General features: G+C 38.7%; 1 protein-coding gene across 1 annotated transcript; it reads left to right on the top strand.

Annotated features, from left to right (window-relative positions):
• Window positions 1-4,298: 4,298 nt before the first annotated feature.
• Window positions 4,299-12,285, top strand: LOC139138520 (BTB/POZ domain-containing protein 19-like). The gene is made up of 2 exons (XM_070706930.1): window positions 4,299-4,539; window positions 6,143-12,285. Exon 2 carries the CDS (start codon window positions 6,167-6,169, stop codon window positions 7,652-7,654), a length of 1,488 nt encoding a protein of 495 aa, XP_070563031.1. The 5' UTR covers window positions 4,299-4,539; window positions 6,143-6,166; the 3' UTR covers window positions 7,655-12,285.
• Window positions 12,286-13,398: the final 1,113 nt, after the last annotated feature.

Below are 13,398 nucleotides of genomic sequence, written 5' to 3'. Positions count from 1 at the left end.
ACTGCCTTGCAGTGTCTCTGTCACTCCATATCGGCAGTGACAGTAGCTCTGAGTCTGATGTAGTTGAAGAGTTCTCATCGTAAAATACCACAAACGTAAAACTTTGGACTCTAAACGAAAAAATGTGTGACTGACTGGAATTATTTATTTTCTACTAAAATTGCCATTACTACACCAACAATTTTAGAGATTAAAACGTTTATTTTATGTGATATTTTATAATAACCATCCAGTTTTGTCATCTTGAATTTGAGCAGCGTCTAAATCATATATGCCTTATGTCTCGTACTTTTGAAAAAAAAAAAAAAAAAACATTTTTGGTAGGTGAATGAGTGCATATTGCGGATCTTAAGTCTGTTAAGACAAGTTCAAAACCCACCAACACACCCTTCCCACCCATGGGTGCATGGATTTGTTTTATTGTATACTCTCTGTACGGTGAATGAGTGCATATTGCGGATCTTAAGTCTGTTAAGACAAGTTCAAACCCACCAACACACCCATCCCACCCGTGGGTGCATGGATTTGTTTTTATTGTATACTCTCTTACGTTACTCTAAGGGGCAATGGATAATTATATTTCATGCTACCATGCGCCATTCTGATTGGACGAGAGCTCATTCCACCGATGCTAAATACTGTTTTAGCACTGATCAGCTGATAGCAGTGCTAAAACGGGCCCCTAAACCAGCATTTTCGAAAATTGCCCGGTCGGTGCATTTGAACGTACCTATCTAAACCATAGACCTTCGAGAAAGACCGAAACAGTCCACTTTGTTTCAAAGACTGAAGACCGAATTTTGATACACAGATAAAGTGTGGGTCTGTAACTCACCTCTTGGTGTAAATAAGTTGGGATCGATGATGAAAGACATCTCTGAAGCAGCACGTTTGGGGTATGATGCACACAAATTAGGGCGACAGCGCACCGTGCACTTTGCGGGAGTCGAGACGCGATATATCCCAGTACCGCTCTTTAAAATGAAGATAGTATTCGTTCATACACAAATAAATTGACACTTCCTCACAGTAACGGTACGTCAGATATTATTTACCAAAGTTTGGGCTATAACAGATCGGGATGTCCTAACGATGTAGACCAAGAAGTTCAAAATAACAATGGGATGACTCCTGGCGACTGCGACGATATTTGACATCAAATGCAACGAGCAGTATCAGCGTCCAGCTCTCCCTGCATCGGGCAACACACTCAGAATCTGCACAACTGTTCATCACAGTTGCAGTCATCGCAAGTCTGGATTATTTTAAAACTGCTTGTTTTCTGGTACAATTAACGTCCAAATTATCCATCAAAAATAGATCCTGTAACTTCACTGTGCCACCACTGAATGTCGCGACGGTATGCGGTACAGAATTAGACAAATCTATTTTTAGTATGCCAAAAAAGCCAGGACTATTGTTCTTATGTAAATTTACGAAAAAAATTGTTACTTTTTTCTTTTGATTTGAACTCTTGACCCATTTTCTGTGTGAGTGCAGCAGGTATTTTTTAAAAGTATCGTTCGTGTTGCATGAGAATAAAATGCAATGTCGATGCGTATTTATCGTAGGATACTGTGTGCCTGTAGGAATCCCAACTTTTAAAACTGCTCGGTCTCGGGCGCAGAATTTCCGACGTTCGATCTCTCAGACGTCCGTTTTCTGCATTTGGCGCTTAGAATGATGAAAATACCCAAGTATAAGACAACAAATACACGCAAGTTGATATAATATAATAGCAATACCCCCTTCGCAGTCGGGTATACACTCGATTTTGGTACAATTCGCTCCATATAGCACTCGCCTATCGGCTCATGCTATATGTCGCGCATTGTACCAAAATCTCGTGTATACCCTCCTGCGGCGGGGGGGTTATTGCTTAACGAGAGGACGAGAGGCCTAGGGTCACCAGTGCTATAACAGGTGCAGCGAACGGAGCTGTTCATTGAAAAAGCTATTCCGGAAGCAATTTTGAGGGCATAAGTTTTAATTTTGCTAGGGCAGGGGACATATTTTAGGTGGCAGGGGAGCAAATTTAGTTTTTTTGTCGGGCAGAGCAGATATTAGTTGTCCTGGGGACAGGGCTTGGCGAAAAACGAGGAGAGGGGAAGCTACTTTAAAAACACTGAGGGACAGGGAGTTTCAGCCACTGTGTTTCCGGGGATGGGGACACAGTACAAGTACTTATACCTTTTAAAGGTTACCCAGACTACTTTGACTATCGATTGGCCTCACATCTCGCTCTATGTACTGCGAGACGGAAACCAAATACAAGGCCACCTGCAGTATGTGTCTGCATGGGAATGTTAATTTTCAAGGGAAATTTTTTTCTCAGGGCAAGGGAAAATCGACAGTTTTTTCATCACAGGGTAAGGTAGCTTCATGTCTGCAGGGGAAATGGAATGACAAAAAGTTTGAAGGGAATTTTTCCAGGGCAGGGGAAATCGGCAAGTTTTTTTTCGCTACAGGGCAGGGGAGCTTCAAACATTCACGGTGGGGAGGGAGAATAGGCAAAAATATGAGGGAGCGGGTAAAAATGAAGTTTGAGTGCGGCAGGGTAAGTCAAAAAATTTTCAGTGGAGGGCAAAATTTAAATTATGAACAGCTAATTAATTACCCTCTTGACTTAAAATTAGTCGGTTCACATTACTTGTCATGTACAAATATATCCCATTATAGTAAGGACCCCTTTAAAGGTGCATTGTCCGTTGGCTGCACCTGCTATAATTTAGATCACTGTGTTTGTACTGCTCTTCAAAACTCAACCTCTCTCCTCTTGATATGGCTGAAGCGCTAGCAGTTTTATGGGTGAAAAAATGCGTATAAAAATAAAAGTAATTGGTTTTTTGCACACAACAAAACCACGACAGAGTAGCCGTGAACAAACACAGGTCTGTGAGCATACTATTTTAAAAATTGTGACTATAAAAGTTTTTATTCAATATCGTCCGTAATGATATTGTCAATCAGCATTATTATTATTATTTTGTAAATCCCTACAGTATTTTCAAGTTTCCCTCCCCTCACGTAAGCTAATTTTTTCAAGTTCCCTTCAATGCTTCCGCGCGCCCAGATGTGACTGTGAACGCACCAGCCTGTACACCAGAAGAATACACCAGAGTGACGTCAATGACGAAAGTGCAACAGTTTCACAAAATTGCGTCGTTGAAGTAGACATGGTTCAAGTCTGTGCTTTGTGAATGTTTTAGTGGGGTGAAGCTAAGCGATGATTTGTGTTCTGTTTTCATGTGAAACGCGTGAGTGGTTGAACGCCATACAGGGGGTTTCTCCTGGAATCACACCCGGCTGAAACTAACTCACTACTGCGCACACTCAAAGGTAACGCGTCCAATCGTTGGAAAACTGGCCTTGGCTGACGAATAGGTTTATATGAAGAGTTAATGATTTCATAGTTTTAATTCACCGACTTGAACCAAGTCTATCGTTGAAGTTACATATGATTTCGAAAACAGTTTATCTGTGGAGCAAACGTACCACCTATTCGGATACTGGAGGTGACTTGACTAAACATAGAGTCTGAAAACTAAGCCCTAGCAGTTTCTTTTCAACCTGTATTTAACAAGTTCTGTATTTGAGGATGATGAAATAAAATTGGGAATCTTAGGCCTAAGCTACTTCTAACAATAATTAAATGGAAATATTATTCAGTAAAAAATTCTTGCACAAGTAGGGCCTAAGTGTAATAGGCAAAGTAAAATTGCAGATATAAGCTTAAACAGCATAAAAAGTGTTTCTTTCTGAAATACCAACTCTAGGCCTACCCCTGATGAGATTGTTACAGGCGAAAAAACATTTTTTTGTTTCGGTTGAATGTTCTTTGTGCAGTTTGCGTATATAGTAGTGTTCCCGGGGTTGGGGTTGTGTTCCCACTTAGCCTTACGAGTATGGCGAGAGTGTCCTGCTTTGGCTACGCCGCGGCGTAGCCAAAGCCCGACACTCACCTGTCTATTTAAAAGCCGACCAGCGGTGCTGCGCGTGGCTTGTTCGGTCTTGTAAAGGAGCTCGAGCTCCTTCTTCGTCTCACAGAATGTTTTATAAATTAACTTCTAGACGAAGTATATTACACGTGTACACGGTTGCGACACAAGAGACACCGTGTTCCACGTGTGTTTACAATGCAATGAGTCACGTCATACAACGAATGCAGATGTACGATGTGCACATATTGACGCAGAGCTCGCAACGTCATCAGTGTCGACGAGGAAGAGCAACTCCGCGATTTTTGATTGGCTGAGTTGCTCTGTGTGTGACCTTTATGAGCATAGGGTATTATAGAAGCACGGGTTAAGCCAGAACACTGCACTGATGGTACAAACAGAGAAAGTATAACGTAGTGATTGAGGGACTGTGGACTATACATCGACCTATGTGAAGAGTCATCTATCGATGTTGGCGTGAAACTGTTTCGTTTGCAGCCAGTCTCGCTGTTAGTTTATAGTACTGTGCGAGATAGTATTCGGTGTAACAAACCGCAATCAGCGATTTTTGAACCTCCGACCCTGTCACTCCATCGTCAAGGTAAGGGATCGACTGTTAACCACGAAGGGACCGTGTCTCAACATACATGTGAAATACAAGATCGAAATAGTATTTTTGTAAGCTGTAATATCAAGCGTTACTGTAGCTGTGATATCGCAGCGGTACTTGTGGCGTATATCGAACGCGCTTGGGTCATTGGGGTCATCACCACAGTCCCCCAACGACCCGAGCGCCTTCGACGTACGCCACAAGTCATGCAAGTACCGTTGCGATACCACAGCTAGCGTTACTGCTGTGGCGTATATCGGTCCACGCTCGCCTCGCCCCTCTCACAGTGTAGGGAGCGCGCGTCCTCGAGCGTCGTGCTGATCTTTCAGTCTACCCACAGGGAATAGAGTAATCTTGTTGTTGTTGTTGTTGTTGTTATTGTTGTTGTTGATGATGATGATGATGATGACGATAATAAAAAATATTAAAAAACAATGTGTCATTCCTTGCTGTTGTTTGTCGATGTTGTAGATAATTGTAAAAGAAAACTGTAATCGTGACAAAAAACGACGTAGGTCGCCCAAGTCACTCCCGTCCTATTACACAACCGACCTACGTCGTTTTTTGTCACGATTACAGTTTTCTTTTATCTACAACATCGACAAACAACAGCAAGGAATGACACATTGTTTTTTAATATTTTTTATTATCGTCATCATCATCATCACCATCAACAACAACAATAATAACAACAACAACAACAACAACAACAACAAGATTACTCTATTCCCTGTGGTCTACCTACATGGCTACGCTGCACACTAATACCGACATACAAGCGCTATCGATCACAATCAGAGAGCAAGGCTTGTGATATACCCCTATTCAGTCTCCAATAGTCAGATTGTCAAAAGAAATTTTGGACAGAGAGTCAGCCTCAGGCTTTTTCTTGTTTATTGGATGGATACAACTTGCTGCCAATGTACAATCGCAAGACATATTATGGTTACAGTTACTTGCAAATAAATGCTATCTTTTCTGTATTCGAGAAACACAGCTTCCATTCTTCTCCCGTTGTTTTGGTCACTATTTTCTTCATCTGAGTCCAGTATATCAGCCATCACTGGTGATTAGCAGTAAATCTTCATTTCTCAATCCGATTAAAATCAGATGTAGAGATGCATGGAAACGTTTTCACCGCGGCTTGCTCTTTGCTGTTCTCGCCAGCAAATATCGAGATGACTATCGGCTGACAAAAACAGCAAAGGACAAGCAAAGATGGAGTCGACCTCATCCCTGCATCTGATCACTTCCCTTCCTACCTCCTGCCATGTTCCTCCATTAGTGGACCTTCCATGGTCCAAGGATCCTTCAAATATCTGCGTTCAAACATTACATGAGTCGTCGGTGGAGGGCGCCGCCAACGATCATCGATCCCCTTCTCTCCCCTCCCAGTGATGAAGCTTTCTGATTTTCGCCATTCTCATGGCTAGATGTAGATCACCACAAAAAATCGAGGAGATAATTTACCCATTCGTAAAACACATTTTATATTTGCAAAAATAAATATTTCAAGTACAGTTACATAATGAAAAGGACAAGAAAGATTTAGTTAAACACGGTATAGTATTGATTTTTGTTTTTATTTTTTCAGCTTCGTTTCAGAACCAGAAAAGCCATGACAGAGCAGTTAAAGTCGTTAAACAGCTTTACACATGTGACTTTTCCAACCTATGAGCGTACTGACCAGCAATCCGAAGTGGCTGGTCGATTAGACAGACATTCTGAGTGTTTGATGGCGCTCTTCAACCAACCTGAAATCAGTGACGTCAAGCTAGTCGTTGGAAAGTTGCACTTCAACGTCAGTAAATTTCCCCTTGCTGCATATAGTTCCGTGTTCAGGACAATGTTGTGCGATCCCAGTTGGCATGATTCATCTAAATCTGAGATAATCCTCGACGAATCCCCAGAATGTATTCCGGAATTCGAGAATTTTCTCAAATTCATGTACAGTGGGAAGATAAGTCTCTCTCTCCATGGAGCTTTACCTGTTCTTGCTCTGGCTGACAAATATAATGTGACGCCACTGAAAAGCATCTGTGAAGATTTCATGATTGACGTCGTTGGCTTAAGGAGAAACATTGAGGGCGCTATGCTGTGGCTACACAGTGCAGGGATGTACGGGCTGCACGCGCTGGCTGACTTGTGTTTTAATGTCATCACCACAAATTTACACCTCGCTGTAGATACTTCACAGTGGATACAGCTTGACACTGAATCACTTTACAAGATACTGAAGTCCACAGATACCGTCATATACGATGAATATATCTTATTTTGGGCAGTTGAAAAGTGGGTGTCTTCCAGACACGACTACGACAGCGAGCCAGCTGCAAATGCCTATCTCCTTTTCCTCCAGCAAATGATGCCGTGTATCCATTTCACCGAAATGTCACCCAGACAAATTCTCGAGATTGAAAACTCACAATTTGGGAAAACGTTTAAGTTACAAATTCAAGATTACATAACCGCTGGATACAGACACCACGCTCTTCAACAAGACGGTGAAGAAACGAACCACGATCAGGCGCAACCCACATCAAGATTTCCCCGCATTTACCTTTCCAGAATGCAGAAAAATCAGCTGAGCTTGCGATGGGATTTCATCCCACTTCACGACACTGGCGCTTGCCACACGAACTTTGTCCTCAACGTCAACATCAGGGAAGGGAAAGGAGTGCTCAGGAGTGACACTTGGAACCTTGGGATGAACTTCACAGAGTCTGCGCATGACTCTACCATACAAGGGAATTCTGAGACAGAGTCACGGTACGAAAACCAAGCGAACCCAGTCAAGGATCTTATGCTTCGTTTCTACCCCAACAGAAGCCATGCTAATTCAAATTACCATATCATACTTGTTCTCATGGAAGTGACTACGTCAACCGTGTACCAGGCTCGACAACTCCAAGGTGAAGTTCCCGACATTGAAATTCGCAAACCTCATCAACGAGCAACTTTCCAGTTTTTCCAAACGCCAATCTCGTGCACCTTGACTAATCTGCTGAAGTGCGAAAACTTGCACTTGTTCATTGAAGTATTTCTAGCAGAGTCCCAAAGTGAACTTGAACAGAGAAAGTACCAGCTTGGACCATTACAGTGTTGAACGGTTTTCCCAATCCAACTCAATACTCTAACTACTTTTCTCCAACGAAGTGATACACTAACATGCTCCATGAAATATTAAAAGACTGAAAATTTCATATTGCTAAATTTGTATTTGCCCATATAAATGATGTAACTAGGCTAGACTTTATCAGATTTATGCGATACAAAGTTCTCAAATTTCACCAGAAAAAAAAGATATCTATGAAATTAAAAATTTTATGTAGGTACACACAAGTTGGCAAAAGAAAATTGATGAATATCAGGGAGTTTGTTACCTTGCTTTGAAGGTTACCTCTGTAAGCACAGATACATTCAAGAAAAAGCAATACTTAGAATTTGAAAATGTTTAATATGTTACGCCATCTGCCTTCAATTTGAGATTGTTCATAAGCTAATAATAGACTTGGTTCAAGTCGGTGAATTTAAAAAAAATAAAATCATTTATATTAATTTCTCTTATGTTTCTCCTATTTCGTACCAGCCTATTCGGAATTTGGCAGCCCAGGCTAGGTTTTCCCTGCTATTGAATGCATTACCTTTGAGTCTGCGCAGTAATGAGTTAGTTTCTGCCGGATTCCACCCCACCCATCACGTCCACTCCACTCACGCGTTTCAAATGAAAACAGAACACAAATCATCAAGTTACTCCACTCAAACATTCACAAATCACAGACTTAAACTAGTCTAATAAGCTAAGGGCGGCCGGTGGGAAAAGTATAGGCCGATGATATAGCCCTTCGATTCGAGCTCAAAATGATAAACAGGTCAAAATACTTGAAGTTTTACAAAATTAAAATAACCAAACTTTTCAATTTTCATACAAGCATGAATATTTAAATTTCAAACATATTATATATTGGCAGTAATTTAGTATTCATGTTTGGTCCAAATGGTTTTACAATGGTCCCTGCAATTCTTTAAACTAAGGTCTTCGGTTCTCCAGTGATTTTCACGGTAAGATATATTTAAATTTTCGTACCATGACCTGTCCGTCGCATTTTAATTGGTCAAGCTGAACCATATGACTGACCACAAATACACAGTAATGGTTTGTTTACATGTCCTTGAATATGAATAATAATGGTAACATAGTAACTTTACAGATAAAACGTAAATTGTGATTTCTACAAAGATCATAATCAATCACAAAAAAATGAAGCACTTGTGGGCCAAGTTTAGACACTTTTTCCAAAAATCTCCCACTTCGAAAATTTTTACAATGCACGTGACATTGCGTCGCGTATCGCTCCTTTGTCTTTAGACTTTCGCATGGAAATTTTTGTACATTTTGACGATTTTCTTGTGTTTGTTGATAACAATTATGGAAATAACAGACTCCGCACTTACCATTAAGGTTTATTTATAGGCGGGGGCGAGAGGAAAGCCAAATAACTGGCTCAGCAAGCCTCGCCCGTTAATTTTGGCTTTCCATAAATAAACATATTAATGTCAAGGCGTCGCCCTTTATTTCTATATAAGTATACCAGTGCTCTGTCTTTAAGGCAATTTTTCAATTCGTTGGAGAAAAGTCATGTTCTCCAAAGTTGCTGACTGAATTACAGAACAGTTGGTATGTAGATTACTATGGCCAATCTTATTAAAGAAGAGATAAATTTCCTATTCTATTATTTGTTTGATTACTATTGTCGTCAAAAATCACCACAATGTCACTCTTCTTTCTTAAAGATGACAAGGGACGATTCAATCTTTGTAAATTGTTCTGATATCTAAGAGGAAAGGTTTCTGTCTGTATATGGTTGCTGGCTCGCTGTATCATTTCAATGACAGGTACAGCATATGAGAGCGGTCTACAAAATATGCCTTTGTTCTCGGTGACAGACAGCCCAGATAAAATATACAAAATGACACATGACAAGATATCCTCCTTCATAAAGTACGTCAATCAAACTTTAATACTCATTGTATCATCATTAATCATCACAACCTAAGTTTATGGTCAATGTTAAGGCTGTGTTGTACATTTTCGTGATAAAGGATTAAGTATAATCCACACACACTTTGTCTCCCTATAAACTACTCAAAATTTACTTCAGTTTTATATAGTGTATAGCAATAACATTGATTATTTTGATTGTAATGATGTTGTCTCCCAATAAAATACTCCAAATTTACTTCAGCTTTACAGTGCATACCAATTAACATTATTTGATCGCAACACAATACTTTATAGTGTTTTGTTATAAGTACATAATATAAATCTATTGGTTCACTTGTTCCACTTAGTATAAATGTATGACATGAAAGCAAAAACTATGATTTATATATGTATATATTACTGCAGTATATAATTTGTACACTAAAAGTGATACACAAGCAATATTTGTTTAATTCATTTTCTTTCTCATAAAAGGTATACATGTCTGAAAATTACAACAATGTGACCAAAAAAAAATCACATGACTTAAGCAAGGTTTCAATTTTCTGAGCTTGGGCTCTTTGATACAACTCGTTTCTCATAACAATTACAGAAGGAAATGACTCTCCACGATTACAGACATGGTATTTATGTATAGACCAATAATAATAAGATTTACAATTTTTTTTTCCATTTTTTTGGACTTGAAATAATATCCTCTGATCACATCTACAAATTTTAATTCGACTGGTATTTGTAACATCTTACTTATTACTTTCTCAGTAAAACTCCATATATTTCTAGCGACAATACAGGCGAAACAAAAGAACATGTCAATGTTGGGACTTTTAAGATAAAATACGCCCCGAAGACAAATATTTGGACTCTAAACTTTTGAGAGATTTTTACTGATCTTCCGCCGGTGTGGCTCATTTTTACCTCTTAAGCTTGGAAAAGGAAAAAATACCATCTCATTTTTTCTAAAATCAAAAAATTTTATTGTTCCCCATAGAGTAAACACAGGAATGGTTGCCATTTTGAATTTCAAATATCAGTAAATGTTAGGTAATTTGTTTCTCTGGTGCCAAACTTAGCATGAAGACCCCTGATTTTCACTTTTGATTTGGAAAGAGAATGGTGGAAAGTTTCATTGAAAGTTTGATCCAAATTTTAAGCCTTTCACTTTTGAGGCACCTAGTACGTTAATAAATTTTGGTACACTGAACTAAAAATACAGAGAAACCTAACATCCAAGGAGGTGAAACAGACACAAGTAGTTTGAAAATAGTCTACATAAACCATTTCTCTATTGGTGTGCAATTCGTGTAAAATCTGCATATAATATTTAAAGGATATCAAGGTTATTAGTTAAATCTACTGAATTTGTTTTTGTTTCATTTTTGTTGATGTTGAGGGTATTTTCTACCCTGGGTCGGTAACACTGCTGGTGGACAGAATTGTCCCCGAGGTTATTGTTCGCCCAGTTAAAGCGATGAAATTCGTTTCTTCGCTTCGATAAAGTGTGTATGTGCGATGTATGATAGTGAGCATGCGTGCGTGAGTGCTTCACTAACTCTACAACGTGTTGAGCGGTCTCAGTCAGAACCAGATATGAACTGAAAATGCTCCCGTGTTTCATTATATATTGCAGTTATTTGTGAAATTTAACCTTTGCCACATGTTGGCGACTTCATTGAAACATAATGAACAATAATCACCGCCGATTAATTCTAAAAGGTCATGAAGTATACAAATATGTAATTCGCTGAAATAAAAATATTAAAGTTCTTTGACTGCTGTCATTTATATAGCAAGTGTAATTACCGTTGGCCAAGTCCTTCAAGCCATATATGCCGAGCTGTGAAAGCTCATTAGATATGCAAATTGTAAATTAGCTGACATGAAAATGTGAAATGACTTTCGATATTGTTTTAACCAGGTATAATCATCAATGTTGTCATGTTTTGCCAACTTTGATCAAGTAAATCCCAGTATATATCCCTAATAAGCAAAGTTCATTAAATATGTAAATTAGGAATTGACTTAAGTAAAAATGCTTAATGATTGTCAATAATGTTGTATCATGGTATCTGCAATATATGTAGCAAGTTTTGTCAACTTTGGTCAAGTCAATTCAGATATATATCTCTAATTAGGAAAGTTCATTAAACATGCAAATTAGGAATTTGCTGAAGAGAAAATGATTAATGACTTTCAATAATATTGTATTACAGTGTCTGAAATGTACATAGCAAGTTACATCAATTTTGATCAAGTCAATTCAGATGAATATCCCCAAGTATGAAAATTCATTTAATATGCAAATTATGAAAAAAATAGCGTCAATGACACTGTAGCTCCCATCCTGGACTATTTAGTGTTTGTTCTCTGGTCAGATATTTGAACATGTGTGAAAGGGATAAAGTGCATGAAGTGAAAATACTTAAATGAAATGTACTGGAGACAGTGAAATATGTTTAATGTAATTATTCAGAATATAAAATGGAAAAAATACAGAATTAGATATATCGAATACTGTGATACAACCATTAACTCAACAAGTCATTTACAATGACATAGTCCCCACTTGTAATAGGAGTACTAGTCTTGATGGGGCAGGAAAATGTGGTCATTAAGAAGTATCATTGGAGTGTATATGTTGAGATCTATGGGCACATAGGTCTATGTCGTTGTTCCCAATTTGAAACACATGAGGCATGTCTAAGTTACGGTTCTAAATCGGGAAAAAAGATCAGACCTCTAGCAGTATTGGCCAGCCAAGAAATACATATGCGCATTATAAATGAGGTACAAGATGTGACATCTTAAGGTCTAATATCCTATCAAATTGGAGGGTATAGAACTTGTGGTTACTGAAATATGCATATATATGTATAATCAAGGTCAAAGGTCATCAAGGTCACATGACATTTTCAAAAAAAAAATTATATTCCTAATTAATCCCTATATGCCAAAAAATCAGATCTCTAGCTCTATTCGCTTGCCCAGAATTAGATGTGTACATAATTAATGAGGTAAAGCGTGTGTTGTCATAAGGTCTCCCATCCTACTAAATACAAAGGACATAGCACTTGTGGTTACTTATTTATTGACATAACATATATTTTAGGTAAAAGGTCATCGAGGTCACATGACATTTGGTAAAAAATTTCTCTCCTATAGTTATCCCTATATACCAAAAATCAGACATCCAGCTCTATTGGCTCGCTCAGAATGAGATATGCGCATAATTATTGAGGTACAGTATGTGGCGTCATAACGTGTCCCATCATACCAAACATGAAGGGTGTAGCACTTGTGGTTACCGAGTTATAGAAAAATGTATATTGGAGGTCAAAGGTCACCGATGTCACGTGACATTTTGTCAAAAAAATTGTATTGCTAAGTTATCCCTATATACCAAAAATCAGACCTCTAGCTCATTGGCTCGCTCAGAATGAGATATGCGCATAATTAATGAGATACAATATGTGGCGTCATAAGCTGTCCCATCATACCATACATGAAGGCTGTAGTACTTGTGGTTACTGAGTTATTGACAAATATGTATATTTGAGGTCAAAGGTCACCGAGGTCACGTGACATTTTGTCAAAAAAATTGTATTGCTAAGTTATCCCTATATACCAAAAATCAGACCTCTAGCTCTATTGGCTGGCTCAGAATTAGATATGCGCATAATTAATGAGGTACAGGATGTGGTGTCATAAGGTCTCCCATCATACCAAATATGAAGGGTGTAGCACTTGGGGTTACTTAGTTATGGCCATATATGTATATTTGAGGTCAAAGGACATTGGGGTCACATGACATTTTGTCAAAAAATTGTATTGCTAAGTTATACCTA

This window comes from Ptychodera flava, chromosome 1, assembly GCF_041260155.1.
Source record: "Ptychodera flava strain L36383 chromosome 1, AS_Pfla_20210202, whole genome shotgun sequence".
NCBI lineage: Eukaryota > Metazoa > Hemichordata > Enteropneusta > Ptychoderidae > Ptychodera > Ptychodera flava.
This window is presented reverse-complemented; position numbering and strand designations above follow the sequence as displayed.

Coding starts and splice junctions, on each gene's coding strand:
- LOC139138520 (XM_070706930.1), top strand. CDS start 6,167: ATGACAGAGCAGTTAAAGTCGTTAAACAGCTTTACACATGTGACTTTT.